The following is a 22,407-nucleotide window of genomic DNA, read 5'->3' as shown; positions in this document are numbered from 1 at the left end:
GGCGAAGAATTGAACCTTTTTTAGACATTCAAGAACTCAGTGGAATTAGAATTACTTAAGTAGACCATAATTATAAATGCAGACCTGTTATTAATACTGATGTGAGCGGCTAGGTTCAACTACCCTTGGAGATCTCTTTTCCTTTGAAGGGTGCTCTAAGGCAGTTTAAGGGAGTGGAGTTAAGGGACAATACCACTGCACTGCTCACCCCCCCCCTACTCCCCTACCAAGAACCTCAAATACATTACTTGCATATTTAAATAGCTGACTCCAGAGATCTAGTCGTTTTTATAGCAGAGTTATTGTGTCATTTAAACGAGTTGCCTTGTACCCTGTGATGAAAGACCTAACATTACCAACCTCTAGCACACCAGTTTAGCCCTGTGTTAGAAAAAGACTGCTGCTGTGGCGTGAATTTTACATGAAGCAAACCAATAGCAATAGGTTTATGGATATTTGATATTTTGTTGGTAATGATTTTTAATGTAAAAATTATCTTATTTTAGAAGAAAAAAAACAAAAGAATAATTGTTGTCTTTGTTTTTGTTTTTTTTGCAGCGGAGTGTGGATCGACAGTCTCCAACAACGAAGGAGTTCTTTTGTCGCCAAACTATCCAATGAACTATGACAACAGCCACGAATGTGTCTACAGCATTCATGTTCAAACAGGCAAAGGTATCAACATCACTGCAAGCACCTTTCAACTCGCACAAGGTGACATCCTCAAGGTAAAGACACAATGCAGTCATTCCTCTTTGTAGACAGAAAATAGATAACCAACAAATAAACAAAGGGCTTGGTTTAGGAACCGCCATTTTGTCTTTGCTTAATTAATGTGGAAGCATGTGATGCAGGAAACGTGAAGTAAGGGATTTCATGGAAATAACCTGGCAGAATTCCAAAGGCCAAACAGTTGCAAAAGCAGCATTCCTTTTGAAAGAAAGGGATCATGTCTTCGCTCAAGGGTACTTTAACAGTCTTAGAAAGCACTGCGAATGAGACGCAAATGACTATGTAGTTCCCACTTCACAGCTGGAATGCACTCTTTTTGGGATGCAGATGTCTTGTCTAATGCTCCAATTAACAGCATTGTAGCCTACTATCAGTGTTTCTAGTAATAGACTTGTGTAGACAGTAATCTGCTGTTCTTAGTAATTTTGTGAACATCTGAAATGTGAAAAGACATGCTTAGAGCCAAATTGACTTGAGGGAAGAGAAACAATAAAAACGCAGAGAGGGCCCTAGTAGTAATTCAAAGGAAGAGCCCAGAGCCATGTTTTTTCTCAGGTGTCAATCATAAAGGATTAGGAATCTAAGTGGAATAGGTTCGCTTCTTCAAAAAACAATTTGAACGAGGCCTGTGGTTAAAGAATTATTTTTTTTCTGTTAAACATGTATTTGAAAAAGAAAGGAAGATAAAAATGCAATTATTTACATAGAAACATCCATGAAAGCATTCAAAAAAACGTGTAAGTACGTTACTCTTTGCTTGGAGGAGGCACTGTTTAAAAACTGTCATTGGATTTCAAATTGTAACAAAATATTTGATTTATAATTGGGGTCTTCTCAGATCATATGATGGTATAAATAGCGCACATGAAACAGTAATTCCTCCAAACCTTATACATTCTCTTTTTCTTAGGGCTGTCAGTCGATTAAAATAGTTAATCGTGATTAATCGCATGATGTCCATAGTTAATGGCGATTAATCGGACATTTTTTATCTGTTCTAAATGTACCTTAGAGGAATATTTTTCAAGTTTTTAATACTCTTATCAACATATGAGTGGACAAATATGCTTTATACAAATGTTTGTTTATTATCATTGGAACAATGACAAATATTCTACTGAATATTCTCAACACAACAACCTGGAGCCTCTCTCTCTCTCTTACACTCTCTCCCAACCCTGTGTACTTCTTTGCACTGAGCCAGTTGCTCAAACAGACAAGCCTGTTTACAGTTGTCGGCGAAATGCCGCTCCTCTGTCTTCATCTTCAGTCAAAGCATGAGACTGAAGTTCCCACTGTGGGTCAAAATAATGCGCTGTGATGTGCTGTCGACACGTTGGATGCGATCCGAATGATCTAACGCAGCCCCTCGTCCTCCACAATGTTAAGCTGTAGCCACCCATTTAGCTATCGCTGTTGTTTTCCAGGCGTCTCCCAGGCGTCTACCCGGCAAACTTTCAAGCGTGGTCTGCCGCAAGCGAGCGGCAGGAGCGAGGCTGTCAGCATCAGCTGTGTGCTTGGCTTGCTGTTTAAAACACCTTTTTTTGTATCCATATATCTTGCCCGAATCTCCCACCATCTAACTAACAACAACAACAACAACAACAACAACAACAACAACAACAACATCAAGCCTTTAGGTTCTGAAACTACGGGGCGGGCCGAGGAAAAATACACATGCGTTAATCGCATGTTAAAATAATTAGTGAATCATGAATCCCATCTGCCTTGTAAGCTGTACAGATGCACAGTATCAGATCAATGGGAAGAAACATCCCTCCAATCTAAATTTTGACATCTCATTTAGGTTATTGGATTTGCAATAGATGTGCCATATAAAAGAGGATATACACTACTAATAGCTTCTTTTTAATTGTGTCTCTCTTTCCTAAGTATGAATAATTAATTCCTAATATTATCATTCTACTTAATTATGGGGATTTAATCCTCAGTGTGCAGCAGAGCTCTCCATCATGTTCTTCTTCTTCTTTGTCTCTGATCAGGCATATGATGGTAAGGACGGGGCCGCTGCACTCCTTGGCTCGTACACTGGCACGCTGATGCAAGGTCTGTCCCTCACCACCACCTCCAATTATCTGTGGCTGGAGTTCTACTCTGACCAGGAGGGAACTGCAGCGGGGTTCCAGCTCATATACCAAAGTAAGTCACTGCTCCTTTCCCTGGGAGAGGAGGGTCCTAAAGCTTTTTCCAAGTCAATGAATTTAGCTCTACTTCAGGAGCCAGCCATCTCAAAGAGCAGAATTTTAAAGGAAGTTTTAATTGACCCTCACTGTCATTCACTGTCAGGGTATCCATTAAACACAGCACGGTGTTTCCATGCCATTCCTGCTGGACATTTAGCTTCTTTTCTTTTCACCCCTCCCTCTCCCTCACTCTATGTGAATCCATTTTCTCCCTTTTCCTTTGCGCTCTATTCCTGCAATTAGCGTCCATGCCAGCCTAACTGTACCTTGTTAAAGCAGGTGAATTATTGTTTGGATTGTTTGAAACCAGTGAGTTTGTGTGTGCATGTGTTTTGAACATTTGGATCATTGCTATAAGTGGGCCAGTAATAGATGAGTTTTGCTTCTCCCTCTAATTGGCTTGCTGACTGTGTATTGTTGCTAACTGTTTCTAATTTATTACTGTGACGGGATAATGTTTTGGTTACACTGCATTTTGCAGTCCAATTTAAAGTGTTTTTCTGTTTCACCTGCATTTGAGCTCTGTAAATTTGTTTTGGCTACCAGCAGTTTTTATAAGGTAGAATTCAACACAGTTAGTTAGAATGGAAACGGTCACACTGCAGTTTTGACTTGAATAAAATGAAAGGGAATACGTTTTAAGCAACTTGCAGTAACGAGGCCCAAACTGGCAATTTTCACTCTGCGATAATTACACCAAATGTGCCAGGTACGAACTGCTGTATTACAGTTCCAATACAACTTTTTTACAATCGAGTGCAGCTCAGCATTAATCATGGTTTTGGTTTTGCAGCCTGACAGGCCTGCCAAAAATAATAATAAAATATACATTAATCAGCTATGTGTAGCCATTTACAACAAGTAATTAAGTTGCCATCAGCATCTTAATGCAACAACAATTAGTTCGGAAGAGCCTTTTGAGTTACAAAATTAGCCATAATTAAATGGCACATAATTAGATATAATTTCAGATTTGTTTCCAGAGACATGCACAAGGTAAATGGCAGCATAAAAATACTTTATCCACCTCAAAGTGAAGTCTTCACTTGGTCTTTTCATCCAAAATGAATAGCCCTTTGAAATGTGGTCTGAGTGATGTGAGAAAAGCAATAGGGCAAGGAGAAGGTGGGATATGGGCAACTTAAATCTAGTCTCAACATGAAACCTGATCATGTTTTCAGGACGCTTCTACCAGAAGTGCAGATGTAATTTTCTAAATGTGAGCAGTAACTGCAGGAGATTTATACTGGGCATGACACTTGTAATGCTGCCATAACATCTGGCATGGGCATGGACCTCGCTGTGAGAAGAGGCCGTAAATCAGCCCTGCTGGGTTTATGTGCGGACACTGTTGCTGCATATCAGAACACTTGCATTTAGTATCTGGAAGAGAGGAATACACATAACGTGGTAGAGTTCAAACATGGCCATCTTAAGAGTTATTGCAACACCTTGTCTTGTTTGTGACTCGTACATTTCATTTATTTTGTATAAGTGTTACGAATGGATGGGCTGTTTCTCAATTGTAACTGCCGGCATTCAATCAAACATTTGATTGTGAACCTTTACTATTTTCCAAATGGAATCTTTTACTGCTACGTAATATAATAGCAATGTAAGACCAACCCACAACTGGAAATTGATTCTATGTTCAATAATTTTCTTCTTTTCTTTTAGGTTATCGAGAGATGTTCACCAAATATTTTAAACATGACCAGCTTTCTGTCAACAAGCAAGACAACCCCATTCTCTAGATAAAAATGAATTTGGCACTGGTTCACAAAATGGCTTGCCAGAACTCATATTCCTATCCTGCCTTATGACCTTCTCTTGTGCCTCTCAATGTTTCTCATCCAGGCTTTGAGCTCTCCCACTGCGATGATCCAGGTGTGCCGCAGTTTGGCTTCAAAGTCACTGACCAGGGTCACTTTGCTGGAAGTGCTATCACATTCGGGTGTGACCGAGGTTACACCCTGCACGGCAGTGGCATACTCAAGTGCATGACTGGGGATAGAAGGGCATGGGACAACCTCCTGCCGTCTTGTATAGGTAATCCTTTCTGTCTAAGCAGTCTTTGACCATTCAATTCTCTTTTTTTCTCTCCTACTGTAGTAGTTACATTATTATTCAGGCCAGGCACACTGTAAACATTGCTCATCTACTGTAGGTGTTGATTTTAAGGATGTATCACTATGTGGGTTCTACTTAATGGACTGAATTGAAAGAAAACACACTGCTTGTGTTTTTGTTAGAGAATATAAACACATCTGATGTTTTAAAGGTCCCATGTCATGGCCGTTTCTACTTATCATAATTCCATTGTTGAGGTCTACTAGAATACATTTATATTGTGCAATGTTCCAAACTCACATTGGTTTTCTCATACAGCATCTCTGTATAGTATGTGTATTCACTCTCTGTCCTAAACGGCTTGTTGGAGCTCCTGCCCCCCCCCTCCCTGTGAGCCCACATCAGCTGTACATCAGTGATTATGTGTTACAATGGCGTTTATTAGCAACCAGAAAATGACACCAGTAATGTAATGACAAACAGATGAGAATGCTGCGGGAAGGGGGGTAGGGGTGCTGAGGGAGTTGCAGCACCCCCATCTGCGAGACTCCACTGTTACCCCTACCCCCCGCACCCCCAAACGCAGTTGTACTCGCTACAGGGTGTACTTTGAGGGTTTGTGACTCTGCAGACTGTTTACATGCAGAACAACCTTCATAACACACAAGGGGACGGGTAATAACCAGAAAAGCATGACATGGGACCTTTAATACAAATTATTGATCTCTCTCTGTGTGTTCTTGATGCTGAAATGGCTGTACTGTATAGAGCAATTAAGAACAATCTCAATCACTATTGAATTTTTTACGATTGTCATTGATGAGCATTTCTCCAGCACAGAGGCATAATTATCAGAGCATTCGTATCAGATTTGTTCTGGACATGATGTACATTCTTGGCTGTACTTTCATATTCACAACGTGCTGAGACAGTGAGACAGAGAAACTATGAAGCTATTACCTGCACACTTCTTGAGCCTGGAAGGTGTTGTGAGGCAGTGTCTGTTTCTTTATGTCTAGCAGTGATGGATTAAGGCACAAAATGATTTATAAATTCCGGACGTGTGCGGAATTGCATTTTAAATGCGCCTCTGTCCTTCCGCCTTTTTCAATGAAACATGTATTTATTCCTTTATGAGTAAAAATGTCTTAGCTCTGGCATTGTGGCATGTTCAATAACATCACAAAAAAGTAAACCGGTCTACTGATTAACTGTTAAATAGTGCTGGATAACTGAATGGTCAATATTAATAGTGAGCTTTGCATCTGTGAGCTGAATGTAAAATGGGATTCCCAGCCATTTCTCCAGGGTTACCTTCTGGCTCCTGTCCAGGGCTTTTACATTATCCTGCTGTTAGGATCCTGATTATAGCCTACCACTGTGGCAATCTAATGCAGTTTTCCTATTATTTAAGAGCAGTTTGTTCTGTATCATAGATAGCAAGAAGATAACCAGGGGAGAGACAACATAGATTGGATGATTTACAAACATTTCATCAGTCATTTGTAGCAGTGTCCTTCCTGCCATGCAAGACCCTGCCTGAATATTCTTCGGACACATTCTTTTTAAAGTAAATGAATGACATCATTAGGAGGCATACTTACAGACAAAACAAGTTTTGTTTTGCATCTGTGACTTTCTCTTTCAAGACAGGAAGTCTGTAATGTCCCATTACCTGTTAGTAAAAGGAACTCATTTTTCAGCAGAGCTTAACTGTTGCTCATTAGTCCTCATTGTAGACTCTGAGCTGCAGTGAGCTAAGACCTTGACAGCAGTGTTTCTGTATTTCAACAAGCTCTTTTTTTGTGTATATGCATCTCCATTTTCTCATGGTTGACTTTATGTATTTTATGTGTGCATGCAGCGGAGTGTGGTGGGAGTTTCAAAGGTGAGTCTACCGGGCGAATCCTGTCTCCTGGGTATCCCTTCCCCTACGACAACAACCTGAGGTGCACCTGGACCATTGAGGTCAACTCTGGCAACATTGTCAGGTAACTCACGGTGCTAATAACATTATTGTATATTCATATATTGCATAAACTGTGCTGTATCTGTTGTATAAGAAATGTGTTTGCTATTAGCTCTCTATAACTGATGTATTCAAAACTTCCTAGAAAAACCTTATAATATGTTCAATATTTAAATTAAAATTTGCAATAATTTATCAAAATATGCAAATTGTATTTTGTGTCATTTTTTATCAAAAGAATATAATTGGTCCTTAAGTTATTAGTCTACTAAAACGAGTTATATACTGTATATTGGATGAGATTAAATGGATTTGTATAATAAAACTGAAGCGAGTCTGACTGACGTTTACATGGTTCATGCAATGTATTCACAAAGTAATTGCCTAAAAGTAAACAGATGTGAGTTGATTTGAATACATCTAACATTATCTGAGGTCATCCTTACTTGACCTGAAGACAAACATAGCTTAAAGGTTTTCACGAGACGTTACAAAGTTCAGTTACGATTTTAAACATGAACAAGTCTCCTCTAAAGCAAGGTGTCATCAAGAGAAACAGCCTGCAGCAGCTCCATTAACAATGATTGGGAGAGCAACTTTGTAGACGCTGTGACAGCACCCAGAGGCATTTTCCAGGGACATGGAAGCATTTTTTTTTTTCTTGAGAGCTCCTAGTATTACTGTGAAATAAAACCCATCGGGACTTGGAGGTCGAAGTAAACATGGTATGATTTCATAAAGTCAGCCACACATTCTTTGTCATAAGACCTGCTTCAGGCTATCTCTTGATGAGACCGCAGATAAGTCTGTGCTATCATATTTCTAACTTTGGCAGGAACTGATTGATGATACCAAATCTCAACTGAAATAACCGAAAGCAGGGGGCACAGTTAATAGTTAGATCCCTCCTTTGACCTCAATTTAAGTTCATTTTACTTGCCTTCTTTGGAAAACTTGTTTAACTGACTGAATTAATTAAAAGCCTATGCTAACAATCTCTTGTGTCTTTCGCAGTCTCCAGTTCCTTGCGTTCGACACAGAGGCGTCCCACGACATCCTGAAGGTGTGGGATGGGCCTCCTGAGAACGAGATGTCTCTGAGGGAGGTTAGCGGCTCGCTGCTGCCTGAGGGCATCCACTCCACTCTCAACATCGTCACCATACAGTTTGAGACTGACTTTTATATAACCAAGTCTGGCTTTGCCATCGACTTCTCCAGTAAGTATTTCCTGTTGTTTTGTTGTTTGCTCATAGTAAGAGTCTCTTTGAGGAATTAAAGTTTTTGGAAATGTAATGACATCAAACTGTCTCCGTATAAAGCGTATTATGTCTATTTGTAGAGACATTAAGTGTATATTCCACAGAGTATGCCTAGCTCGTAAGGAGTATATTAAAGGTTAATACAAAGTTGATTTCAATGTCTCCAAAATAATGAAATTCTCAAACTGAAGCTTTTAATTTGAACATTTCCTCATGCCCTGTGGAACTCTTTGAATTTGATGTAACCTTTAACCATGCTTTGATGAGCAGTGAGTCCCAGGTATTCTACAGTTCCCTGCTGTTAGCCTACTCAAGCACTCTCATGTTCTGCTGGTATTAATTGTATTCATTACTCTAGTAAACCGGCACGGAAGCATAATGTTGAAATCAATTACATTGGGATTCTGCACCTGTTTTAAGTGAGAATCGATTCTGAAGATGCATACAAAACTTACATTCCTGGATTGCCCCCGGCTGGTGGTTTCAGGCTGGAAATCTGGTTTTGTTAAGTGAATTTCTGCAGACCTTCTTCAATGAGTGACTGTTTCTTGTGGATGGTACCTATGATGTACCTTAGGATTGGAAGTATTTTCAGTTTAATAGTAATTTGCAGTACGATTTCTACAGAAAATAAGCCTTGTTTTTTAAGTTGAATTACTTTATTCCATCAATCCGAAGATGGTTACACAAACATTCATTGTCTATGTAGAAATTAGGTCAAGTGTATCTTTATAATTATAAGTTAAACTATTATGATCGCTTCTATCAAAGTTGTTAAACGTATTGACTCGTTTTTGCTCCTACATTTTCAGATTAGATAATAAAATACAGTGTGCTGTCTTATAATGATCACACATATAAAATGTACACAATATGATAACCATTTTTGTTTTAATACTTTGATCTTTTTTTTGTTCATTTTGTTTGACTTACAACACCAAACTTCAATATACTTAACTGTGTTAAGTCTCTTAATAACGTCTGTCTAGATGGGAGCATTTGAAGAATCCATCAGATTTGACCAGATCATGCCTATACCTCTGGGCTCCACAGCTGTGCTTTAGAAACAGATTAGGTGAACACAGCAGGATTCTGACTGATATCAGTGTTCAAACCACAGTTTTAGCTTGACAGCTGTCTACTGTGAGATATGAAACTCCTTGTTCGTGTGTGCATGCGTGTTCACTCATGCAATCATTGATCCCCTGCGCTCTGCATGCTCATGTGCACCTGTGTGTGTGTTTGCCCCTCAGGTTCGCTCGCGACAGCTTGCAGAGATCCAGGTATTCCCATGAATGGTAGTCGCAATGGGGAAGGGCGGGAGCCTGGTGACTCGGTGACCTTCTCTTGTGATCCAGGATATGAATTGCAGGGGGAGAGCAGAATCACCTGCATCCAAGTGGAAAATAGATACTACTGGCAACCCAGCCCGCCAAGCTGCATCGGTGAGAGAGGGCGACGTGGTTTGAGTTATTGAGGGGGAGAAGTACGGGGGAGACTGAGAGGTACATGGATGGGAGGAGAGGGGGAGAGAAGGAGGGAAGTTTGCGGGATCAGAGTTACAAAATAAAGATATTGAGATGAATAGTGAGCAGGGGAGTTTTCGATTTAGTGTCTGTAGCAGAAACTAATTCTCTCTCACTGATGTCTGAAGAATATGGGCAGGATAAACAAAACTCTTCAGAGTTGAGTTGGTGCCAAGTCTTATGTCGACCAATCCACTTCACTAGCCTTTCAAAGACTGAGTACTCTACGCTATCGTTCCCGAGAACAATGTCTTATTAGAGCTTAACAGCTAATTACTTAACAATGCAACTCAAAATAATTACACCAAGTAGGTCTAAAGAAACTTGGATGTCGCTGCCAACGCGTCTGAGGTTTTGTTTCCTGGCCATAAAAGGCCTAGGTATTTGTTTCGCTTTGCAATTACAAGATTACGTGACAAGTCTCTATGAGTGAAAACATGATTTAAATGTCAGCTTTCCTTTTGGAGCTTAAGAGCAATACACTCATCATCATGTTACTAAAAGTTCTTCATATTGAAGCAAGCTGGCAGTTGATTCATCACACTCAAAGAATGACAAGAAAAGCCTTCTGCGGGGATTTAAGGTTTAGAGTGTCCTCTGACATGCTGAAGCACTCAAAATGTCCTTTTTAAATCATATAAATATAATCCAGCCAACTAAATCATAGAGCATAAATGTCAATTCACACTATTTAATTAAGTTGTCTTAATATCTTGTTAGTTTCATATCAGTCCCAAGAAGATCTGAGAGTCACATATCAATGGTAGGAAACATTTAGCAAGATGATGTAGGAAGGAGCAATAATCAAGTTCAACTAAAGATGTTTGCAGCAGGTCAAGGACACTTTTTGACCACTGTGTGCCTCTGCCTCATCCATTGCTTCTTCCTTTTTCTTCTCTCAAGCTCCTTGTGGTGGAAATGTGACTGGATCTTCAGGATTCATCCTCTCTCCAAACTACCCAAACCCCTACCCACACAGCAAAGACTGTGACTGGCTTATTGCTGTGCACTCTGACTATGTCATTTCCTTGGCTTTCATCAGGTAAGTTGAGCTGCTTCAAATGCAATTTTACATTCTTTAGTTGCTTGAGTCAAAACATAAGGAACAACAACATTAAATTAAATGATGGTGAAACTCAATGTCTTAATATCCAGACGATATGTGGAGAAACAGACGTATTTTTGTCACAGTTGCTTTATTTATTCTTTAGAGCAGGGGTGGGGAACCTCCGGCCCCCTGCCGTATACGGCCCGCGAGACAATTTGGTATGGCCCTCGAGGTAATTTATGAACACACGCAAAAAAGAAAAAAATTGAGAAATCTAGACCGCCAAAGTCTCGCGAGTGCCTGTTTTTCCTAGCCAATGTCAGGGTCCTTGAACACAACACGAGCCGAACGTGTCATCACGTGGTATATGTCTCGTCTGACAGGGGTGCAGTTCTGACCGAGAGCACCAGAACGTCACTCCGGCACTTCCAGAAATTGCAGTACCCATGAGGAGCCGTACACATGCCACAGTTTTTGCGTAGCTGTGTCTTTAATTGAAAGCCCAGTGGCGATCTGCTCATCTGTCATACTGATCATACAGTCAATAACTTTGTTGTTATTAGCATCTGGTTAGCTAGCTATGCTAACGAATATAAGAAGCTTTACTCCAACCAGTGAGGTAAAGGCACATCTTTATATGATCATTATAGTTGTAAAAAAATAAGAAAATAAAGTAAACAGGTATAAAATACTATATGACAGTAAAAAAAAGTTGTTATTAGTAAAGAAGAATACAGTTTGAAAGGAGTGATTTTTAAAATATCCATAAAGAAAAATAAATCTGCTTACAGTTCTGTTTCATATGGATGTTGAGAGAGGTATCCATAGATCTCTTAATTTTGCTCTCAAAGTGCACCATGTCGATGCTTTTAACTTCAACATTTAAAAAAAAAATCTTCCTGGGGGAGCATGCCCCCCCCCCCCCCCCCTAGAGGAGGTTAGCCCCCCCCCCCACACACTTAAATCATGTTCACATGGATAGGAAACTAAATACATTATGTTGCACACATCTTGTGTCCATATCTTTCTGTTTTGGTGGTCATGCCACACCGTGCAGGTGCATGCATGCGCGATTCATGGTAAAATATCTGGATTAAGAGGTTGCTTTTTCTTTGCACAGCATGAAAGAAAGGCCAAATGAATGAGCTGCGATTTTAGTTTTTTTTAAGCAGAGGTCAATAACTTGTTTACGGCCCTCGGAGGATATTGTAAAAATTGAAATGGCCCTTGAGAGGAAAAAGGTTCCCCACCCCTGCTTTAGAGCAAAGGTGTTTGATACATTCCTCGCACGTGTGGATCACGCAAGTTCATTTAATTGGAAAGAAAAATGATGGCCTTGAGGTACATGCACATGGTCCAGTAACTTAGACTTGGAATTGCCTGTTTTCTGCAGTGGAACCAGCTATAACATGATGGTATTGAGCAAAGTTGGCCATGTGTGTTAAAGCAGAGGACCTGAGCTGGAGTCCAGGTGTGTTGGGAGATAGGGGGGGAGCAGAAGTGCCTCTACAGATACGGTATCTACAGTAGAAGGCAGCTATCCTGCCGCTTTGCTGAAATGTGGTGAAACAAGATTTCCAAAAAATTGTATATTGCAGGCAGAAGTGTGATAAGAGTGCATCTCATTTCCTAGACTGAATCACACTAAGACCATAAGCCTTACATGATTAATTGCAATCTAAATATGTCGCAGCAATACTGGCAGCGCAAACTCACGGATGGGCCTGAGGGCACTTTTCATGGACCCTGTTGCTCTTGACTGTTATTTTTCTAGTCGTTTTTATGAAGAGCTGGAGAAGCAGCGTGCATTGCCTCTATCTGCACTCCCACCCACTTTCCCTTTTTCTCACCATGTTTCTTTTTCAACTTTGTCCTTCAAAACAAACGTCTAATAGAGTTAGCACAATGCTGCTTTCTCCCATGGGAATGCCAAATGAAAGGATGGAGTTATGAGTTTAAATTGAAGTTGCCTTGATCCAACTCAAATGCAATTATCTCCAAGCTATTTACATTTTTGTCATAAACCATGCTCATTATTTTGAAAACAAATGCGCCGCTCTCTCTCACTGCGGCATCTGATTTGATATACGGCGTTACAATATGAAACGATCTTTTCACACAGCATTGCCACTGCCGTCTGGGAAGATTTTGTGCCGGCGCTGTGTCACAACAATTTAATCTCTTCTCACCTCTTGGGGGAGATATCTTTTTTTATCTCTTTGTCTTGAGATGCAAAACAAATGGCTTGGCATGACTCACTCCTAGCACTGAAGTGCACACTCATTTTGCAGCCCTAATGCACACAATCTGGTGGTTAAGATTGGGCAAAATAATAACTGTTTTATCTAATTTATGTGTTTCTTTCATTTGTAACAGTTTCAGTATTGAGCCCAACTATGATTTCCTGTATATCTATGATGGGCCAGACAGCAGCGCTCATCTGATTGGCAGTTTCCAAGACAGTAAACTTCCTGAGAAGATTGAGAGCACTTCCAACTTCATGTACCTGGCATTTCGCAGCGATGGCTCTGTGAGCTACACCGGCTTTTATTTGGAATACAAAGGTAGACCTTTACGTTTTTTTTAAACAGAATGTGTTCATATGCAAGTGATTTTTAGATGGAAACGTATATACATGAAACGTAAACATGACGTGTTTAAAGTTTGCTACTTGACACACCTACTCTTTCTAATGGTAATGCAAGCTGTGAAAATAGGCTGTATCTATTTCCACCGCTTTAACAGGTCAGGTAGTGTTACATTAAATACACACTTGCAGCCTGAATAACTATTTGAACCTATTAATTAGAAACCCCACTCATTTTAAACACTTCTGACTGCTCTAAAAGCTTTGTTCTTTTGATTGGCAGCAAAACTGCGAGAGGCGTGTTTTGATCCAGGGAATGTGATGAACGGCTCTCGAATGGGTACTGACTACAAGCTGGGATCTATGGTGACATTTCATTGTGAGGCTGGCTACCTGCTACAGGGCTACTCCACTCTGACTTGTGTCATGGGCAACAGCAAGAGACCAGAGTGGGACAGAGCCAAACCGAGCTGTCAAGGTGAGTGAGAGGCAACACTTCTAGATGAACAGAAAGCCTGAGTAGCAGAGAGCTGCACTGCAGCTGTTTGGTCAATATTTGATACCATGTGAAACTGGGACTCTGCTGTGTCAAAATGAGTTATGTGTGGTGTACATGTCCATCACAAAAAGCTAGACTTAAAGGAGAAAATCATTTGTTTATTGATGTAGATCATTTATTGTTCATTTTAAATATGAATAAATAAAAAATTAACATTTAGAAGACACTATGTTCAAGCCTGGTGTTGTCATTACAAACATTCATTATATGAAAGGCAGGGAGTCCCTTCATTATGTGTAGACTGGACAAAAAACCCCTCTGTGTACTAAAACGTTCTAGACTGTGTGTGTGTGTGTGTGTGTGTGTGTGTGTGTGTGTGTGTGTGTGTGTGTGTGTGTGTGTGTGTGTGTGTGTGTGTGTGTGTGTGTGTGTGTGTGTGTGTGTGTGTGTGTGTGTGTGTGTGTGTGTGTGTGTGTGTGTGTGTGTGTGTGTGTGTGTGTGTGTGTGTGTGTGTGTGATGAGACCCTCAAAGGGCAAATAACATTACATTTCTCATATTTGAGAAAGGAAAGCGACAAAACATAGCTTACCAGAGCTTGAAGCTCAAAGAGGACACAGCACAGTTTAAGCCTGCAGATGCACGTTCCCAGACGGCACAGTCATTGCCTAAGTCGGAGATGAGGGAAGAAACAAGTGCAAACTCCTTCTGCAAAGTTATAAGAACACTTGATACCCTGCATCCTTTTAATGACAATTTAGAAATATCAAATGATATGAATTCTCCAAATCAGGACTCATAGTCAACATAACAATCATCACAATTAAAAAAACGAAAAAAGGATCTCAATCATGACCTTAAAATCTTAAAATGACACCCCTAGTATATTCAGACGTCATAAAAAGAAAACTCTTTAAACACTAAACTCTCAGTTAATCTAAGCAGTGTAATTAGCTTGAAAGAAATAGAGTGTGAACGAAAGCAATGTAAATATATTCATGATATACAAGGCACTGACTACGCAAGAAGATAGTCAACCTTTTGTGATTAAGTCAAATGAAATCCTTTACCACAATGTTTTATTTTCTGTTACTGGAAATATAAAAGAGTCACAATGTTTGATGGTTCTATAGAGTCTAAGTCTGCAGAATTAGCTTGAAACAAAGCCGTAGTTGAGGCAACCTCCTAAAGTGTTCTGTTGGAATGTTATAGTTTTACAATTTCACAATGTGTTGCCAAGTACACAACTTATAGCAAATATGAACTGTTCACTATTCAAAGCCATATCTTCAGTGTAAGTCAACCCCCTAAGCTTTTCCGTCTCTCTGTGAACCCAGTGTCAAGGGGAGAAGTGAGAAAAGATGGGAGGCATTTAAAGATAACGACCAATCTCTATCTTGTAGCATTACACCATTTTTAATACTCCTCAAAGTATGCGATCTGCCAAGGAGGAATTACTATTCATTTTCAGCTATGGGGCACAGGGGCTCTCACTCCAGGGAGCAATTCATTACTTTTACAGTTGGCACCTGTGTAACTTTACTGAACAGCCCTAGGGTTACATGCGCTACCAAAATGTCCACTAGCATCACTCTAGTTTTACTTTGAGACCAAATTTGAGCTCATGGCTTAGCAGTCCAGAGGCTAAATGTAATGGCTTCAGCTGCCCCAGCATATGGTCAGCTGCTGTGCCTTCACATTATTTAGCAATTACCGTAATTTTCGGACTATAAGGCGCACCTGAATGTAAGCCGCAGCAGCTAAATTGAATGATGTGTACATATATAAGCCGCACTGGACTATAAACCGCAGGTGTTTTAATGTGTAATTACCATATGTAAGGGTTCGTGCACAGAGGGGATTGTCGGGGAAAAGAGATGGCTGTTTGAGGAAGCTCCCATTTATTAACATTTCAACAAACAAGTTGCATATTTGCATAACGTATTCAAGTGTTACCATTTAGTGCAATAGTAGCTACAGAACATGTACTGTGCTGTGTAAACTGTACTGTATCACATAGCGTTTCAGACACACAAACTTTTCAACTTTCAAACTTAAACGGTGCGCTCCCAGCGTACGTACCGGCAGTGATCTACAGCAGTGGTTTTCAACCAGTGGTACGGGGACAAACTGTCTCGCTCTCATAATGTCTGTCTGTCTTGCTCTCGTTCTGTCTCTCGTACCACTCTCGGTTCCACTTTTACTTTTGCGCGCTACCTGTCTCACTCTTTTCCGGCCTCCAGCTTTTCCTGCTGGAGCCCGCCGCTTAAAAGTGGGGGGCGCGGACCGGCCATAGAGCCCGTAGAGTTAAAGGTGGTGGACTGTAACCTGTAAAATCCATAGATTTAGGAGGTCCCCTAGTGGCCGTTAGCTGTAAAAATCCATAGATTAGCCGCACCGTTATATAAGCCGCAGCGTTGAAAAATGGGAAAAAAGGCGTGGCTTATAGTCCGAAAATTACGGTAACTGAAGTTGAGAGTATTTCCCAAAGAAGCAAAACACACAATTAACTCTAAAGGCACACTGTGTGGAATTTTGGGTGACCTATTGGCGGAAATTCAATTTACGATTTATAACTTTGTTTTCATTAATAATGCGTATTCAGCTAAAGCTAAGACTCATTGTTTTTAGGAGCATATATTAGCTCTTTATATCTACATAGGGTCTTCCTCACAAAGTTCACAGTGTATATTTTCAAAGATGTACATTTCAGACCATGGATAACAAAACTAATTCAGGCTGACATTATTGGCTGATAGTATCTTATCACTGTGGATGCAAAAAGGGGTGCAGTGGACTGTACCAGATACATGTAGTTAGCTACATTCTAGCGTGTTGTAAATAGTACCACTGCATTCCTCGTCCTTGAAAATGTAGGATTAGCCATCAGAATCAAGATCCTAGGTGGTCTAGATCCTAAGCTACTGGTAAAATAACAACAAGTGGCGCCATTGAACAAATATGCGATGGCCCTATAGACAAAAATCTACCTTAGGGCATGCTCTAACAGTGTGCCAAATTTCATGTTTTTATCATCAAAAGCACAATTCATTCTCATATCTGCTGTACTAGGTATGTGCAACCGACCGATGAGTGAAAACAAATTGCGGTTCTTTAATACCCAAATGTAACCAATCAAATATGGTATCAGCAGTTGTTAGGCTTTAATTGTTATTCTGACAGTAATACTTTACATTTCTATTGAGTCCATTGTCTGTCCACATTTTAGCATCTCATACATACATTGAGAAGATTGGATTAGCACCCATTAGATCCAATGTCTGTGTAAGTGGATCGCAGAGCTGGGTCAAAATTACATTTGGGTCAAATGTAATAACATAACAATGTAAACACATTGGAACCTCTTGGATTTGCATCTGCATTTCTGTTTGTTTGAAATGATACAGCATATATTTCTAAGGTATTCTGAGCTTTCTTGAAATTAAATGTATACATGAACATCTTAAATGGCAACCTGAATATCATAATCATCATATTCATGACATTATGAGAATAAAAAATGTATTTTATAAGGAATTGCAGTGTAACCACTTCTCCTTTGCATTACACTCCCCTACTAGAATGGGGCCATTAAAACATATCTGGAGAATTCCTTCTATTCTGTAGTGCGGCTCTCACCTGCTGCAGATTGACAGTACAGTGTGACCTCCTTCTCAACAGCAGCTTTCTCAAATTCCTCACCCAACATGACAATATGGCTCCCATTCTGTCTGACAAATGAGCATGAATCAGAGTCCCACTGCAGTCATCACACACCGGTATGTTTAATTACTCCAACGACCAAATGTGGATAAATTGCTGATCCATCTTCCTAGATTAGCGCCTCTTTTCACTTTTATTCATCTTCTCCTGTGCTGGTCCATGAAAAAGCAGTGACATGTGCATAGTGTGGCCCACGGGGGGTTCAGAGCAGCTGGTGACAGGCTCCCTGCGACAAATGAGTGTGGTTTTGTTTACTGTCGAGGCTCCCCCACATAATGGCTCCCTCTTCTAAGTCTGAGGCTACTACGTTAAAGGACCACTTGGCACATTAGGTACATCAGTAACAGCTCCAGAAAGGACTCTAACATGCGACACAGGTGCAGATCACACCACAGCTTATATTTAGGAACTTAGGAAGTTTGCAGGGGTATGACTTTTGGTTTAGAGCTAATAGTTGTTTTTTTCTTTAATATGTGTTTGATCCCGCTTGTGAATGGCAACTTCATACCTTCCAATGGCGTTAGAAGCACTGTGTTCCTCTTTAATGCATGATTACATGAATAGTAGTCTTTTCGAACATTCCAATTTTATACATACAGGTTTTATAGTTCTTATCAGGGTTGTAAATGCATGTCAAAGAGTGTCATAGCAAGGGCAACTGGACTTGGAATATGCACAGTCCTCTGAGGGAAAGCGTGTTTCAGCTGAGGAGTTGAACACAACTTTCTCAAAACATGCTGCTGGGCGATACGGACTGATTAAAGTCGAGGCGTGTGGAACTTTTGTGATTGTGTATTTTGTTGATTGATGGTGTTTTCATGTATTTTGAAGGCAAAAAGTACTTTTCCTTGCAGGTTGTTTTTCTTTTAGGATTTATCCCTGTAAACACAACTCCGACTTCCTTCTGTCATTTTACAATTCACTTTCCTTTTGAAAATGTCCCCAAAGTTTCTCTCGTGTCAAATTTGATTGGTTTGCTGGCCAAAATTATATTTGTCAGCAGCTAAAAGTTCAAAAGTCATTTCCCAAGTCACTTGTGATGTCACTTGTGATACATTGCATACCTCTGCATTTTTTAAGCTCAAACACATGTTCTGGTATTGTAATCTGGTAACACTGTTTCTCTCTATCTTCCCTTCCTGTTCCGATAGCCCCCTGCGGAGGTCACCTCACAAGTTCAGAAGGAACTGTGCTGTCTCCAAACTACCCACATAATTACACCCGAGGCCAAAGCTGTGTCTATGACATCTACGTTCCAGGGGACTTTGGTAAGCTTTTCAAAGCATTATTATTATTATTATCAGAGTATATTCTAAACCAACACAATGTTGGTTGACTGCTGTAGGCTTTTGCCCCTCTAAAGTATGACTTTGAACACAAACTAAAGAATGGCAGTGTTTGCTTGCAAGAGGCGTTCAAGAATAGTATCAGGTTTAAAAAATGATTGTGCTGACAACAAAAAAATGCTCCGTTCGTAAGGTCAAACAGACGATGGCTGTGGGCAATAGATGGGACAAGCAAATTCCAAGGTTTATCCAAGACTGGACATACATAATGCAGCAAAGATCTGAAGAAAAACCTTGATGTACTTTTGCTCAATATTCCATGTTTGTCATAAAGAGATGCAAAAACCGTGGGCTGAGGTTTTGATGCCGTAAATTTGCCCGTGCTTATGAAACACAGATTAATCCCCTATGTGATGATCCAGCTCAACAGTTTACATCCTCTGTTGCCATCTCCCACTGCTCATGGAGTCCAGGCTTCCACAGATCTTTTTTTTTCTAAATAAATATTGCATTTAAATGCAGCCTCAAACTCCCTGCAAAGCTTAATGGACTGTGCAAGTCGCCAAGCAACATTCCCACCTGGGCCTGTGAATTTATTCCAGGGAGTGCAGGCACGCAGGCTATTGAAAAGTCCCTCTGATTATGAACAAGGCTTCTGTGGCGTGACTTGAGGGAAATGTATTCTGATGAGTAGACCAACAAAGCAACTGGGTTTCACAGCCCGGGTAGAGCAAATTGAAATTGTTCGGACAACAACTATGATGTACAAAAGGAATACTACATTTCCTAAACAATGTGCCCTTTATTTCACTAGAAATATGCGTCTTGAATACAACATCTAACTAAAACGGACAATGCAGCTCCACCAACATCTCATGGCTTCGAGTTGAGAAAAACAATGCTCTGTAATGACAAAATGGAGCGTATTTGCACACAGTATAGTCAGGGTATACACGCAGTACAGTCAGTGTATACAGTACAGTCAGGGTATACAGTACAATATATTGCAACATAATTTATTTTCATTCAGTTACCGAAAAGTAATGTACCGACAAGTAATGCATGTGGAGTGTCAATTTTTGTGTGTTTTTAACCTCCGTTTAAAAATGAACTTGGATACATTCTCTATTCTCTGTAGAAGCTTGGCTCCTGAGTGTAGCCTGTAGACAGTGTGATAGCAGAAATCACATTTCAGCGTCTGGTATACAGGTAATTGAAATTTCTAAGCGCCTAGGGGAAACAATCAAACGTGTGTCCCAGTCTGTCCCCAACATGAACGATGGCGTGCTATAGGACTTTGAGACATTATGTCAACCTGGTTAAACTGGTATAGGTCAGTGGGAAAACTCAGGATTCTGGCCCAATGGCACAATAGTGTTAAACAGGTCTGGCCTTGGAGGGGGGGGGGGGGGGGGGGGGGGGGGGGGCTTCAGTATTATGTGGATGTATGTTTTTCTTGCTGCAAAGGTACAAAGATGTGTATATTAAAATGTTTATGCGAAACGATGTCGGACGATGTGGGCGGGTCGGATAAGTCACTAGCCAACCCCCCCTTTGAATTAATCTTTCTACATTTAAGTTGAATCAATTGTGAGCTCTCAGTTATTGTTGTTTGTATATGTGATAATATCAGTGCCATCACATTTGAGCTGTGGTTGCCAGACTGGCAAACAGCTATCCGTATAAGGGCTTACCTCCTGTAAGGCTGATCAGTATTGGCAGATCACAACTACATTTTGGTGGGGATATTATTAATTTATTTGTTGTTGTAGTTCTTTGTATTTATTGTTGTAGGTATTTGGCTTTGAACAACCATGAAAACTGATCAAATCCAATTGTTGATTCTTCGTTTTGTTTATCTGCTGAGGTTTTCTCAATGCACGGTTTACACTGTGTGTTTATGATTCTCAGGTTGTCTGCTGAAAGAGTTGTATAAGTTTATACATGTTATGGAGGTTGACAGGTATTTAGTTTAGTGGTATCATAGTAACAGTTTGTTTGCACAAGCTGTCGTGCTGTCTGACTGATTGAACAGAGCCTTTGGATGGGTGCATACCTCCCTGTGTCTGTCTCCATTTTCCTTTAGACAGCCTTTTGCTATGCCAAATGTTGCAGCTGACTATACTAGCATAATGTGTGCACATAATAAACATCCATCCACATCATCATAATGCGCCACAGTGTAATTTAGTTCAATTTTGCCCTAAGCATCCCCTCAATCATATAAATAAATGTATGTGTTTGCATAGGACTCGCTGGTCCCCCATAACACACATTTAGATACCAAGTTTTATTCTCTTTCCCTTCCCATGCATGTTCATATAGACATGTATGCGCTGAATTCCAGTTGATGATCATAACAATTATGAGAAAAAATTGATCTGGCAGTCGACACAGAGCATAGGCAGTAAAAAGGCTTTATAATCGTTGATGAGCCATCATGTTTTAGTAGCTCAGCACTCATACTTATGAACTGTGCATATCCTATTCTAGTTTGCACCATTCAGACATCATTAAGGTACAATGTGCATCTGTCTTGCCCTTTAATGTTTAATTATTCTGTCAGAAATAATGGTTGTAGTCATGTTTCAAACAATAACTCGCCTCCTTTTTTAAAACCGATGAATTATTCATTTCACACAACCTTTGCCTTGGGCACTGCTTGTAAACATACAGACATACAATGCCCCACAGGAATTCACTCTTGTTTACATCAAGGCCGCTGGTTCGTGTGCAACTTTTTTGCCTTACGCTTTCACCACTGCATAATGTTATTACGTAAAAACAGGGAGACTGACAGTTGAAATATTTTGACATCTAAATTGTGTGCACTGGTAAACAGGCTAAAATTAATAATAAAAAACATTTTTTATCATTATCATTTTATCTATGACAAAAATGCCAAAGTAAGCTTCAGGGTAAAACATTTTTTTATTTGTTCGCAGCTTCACTTTGTATTGTTTGTGTTTAGCCTTGAGGATTTGTTTGTTTGGTACAGCATCCTTTGTTAAGGTTTGATGGCTTCAGAGAGGAGCACTATTCTTCCAATTAGCCATATTTTTTGTATCTACTTTCTCTTTTGTAATGTAACATGTGCTTTTTTGTTTTGAATTGTGCGTAAAATATCCCTAAATGAGATATAGCTAGACTAAGCCTAAATATCATTAGCTTTGTAGATAACCTTTGAAAATCTACTTTGGATCTAAAAATCTCATAACATTGATATAATTGTCAGAATCCATTCACATGACTGAGGTTTAAAATGTAACTCTTATTGTTCTCCTCACAACACTCTGAAATAGTATCACTATATATTCCTCCAGCTCTTGACATGTAGCAGATATATAACCATCATAACTCTATGTATTTATGGTTGACTTTACAATAGTTGCATAATGAGTCGTTTGGGAATATAAATTCATAAACATTTAGTCACTTCTGTTGATCTGCTTAAGGCTTTTTTATAGCTCCAGTGTATGTGCCTACATAATACTAAAATCAACATA

The 22,407-nt window shown here is 39.9% G+C and overlaps 1 protein-coding gene across 1 annotated transcript in view; it reads left to right on the top strand.

Moving 5' to 3' along the window:
- The window catches only part of LOC307046356 (CUB and sushi domain-containing protein 3-like), a 233,023-nt gene that overhangs the window by 80,673 nt on the left and 129,943 nt on the right, over positions 1-22,407 (top strand). Inside the window, exons 22-31 of the mRNA XM_079692754.1 lie at positions 559-728; positions 2,736-2,892; positions 4,794-4,985; positions 6,871-6,997; positions 7,990-8,192; positions 9,488-9,679; positions 10,664-10,802; positions 13,185-13,372; positions 13,679-13,873; positions 18,767-18,883. Coding sequence (XP_079548880.1) covers positions 559-728; positions 2,736-2,892; positions 4,794-4,985; positions 6,871-6,997; positions 7,990-8,192; positions 9,488-9,679; positions 10,664-10,802; positions 13,185-13,372; positions 13,679-13,873; positions 18,767-18,883 — 1,680 coding nt within the window. The remainder of the gene's footprint in view (positions 1-558; positions 729-2,735; positions 2,893-4,793; positions 4,986-6,870; positions 6,998-7,989; positions 8,193-9,487; positions 9,680-10,663; positions 10,803-13,184; positions 13,373-13,678; positions 13,874-18,766; positions 18,884-22,407) is intronic.

This window comes from Notothenia rossii, assembly GCF_949606895.1.
Source record: "Notothenia rossii genome assembly, chromosome: 7".
NCBI classification, from domain to species: Eukaryota; Metazoa; Chordata; class Actinopteri; order Perciformes; family Nototheniidae; genus Notothenia; species Notothenia rossii.
Note: the sequence above shows the minus strand (reverse complement) of the source record. Positions and strands in the feature narration are given on the sequence as shown.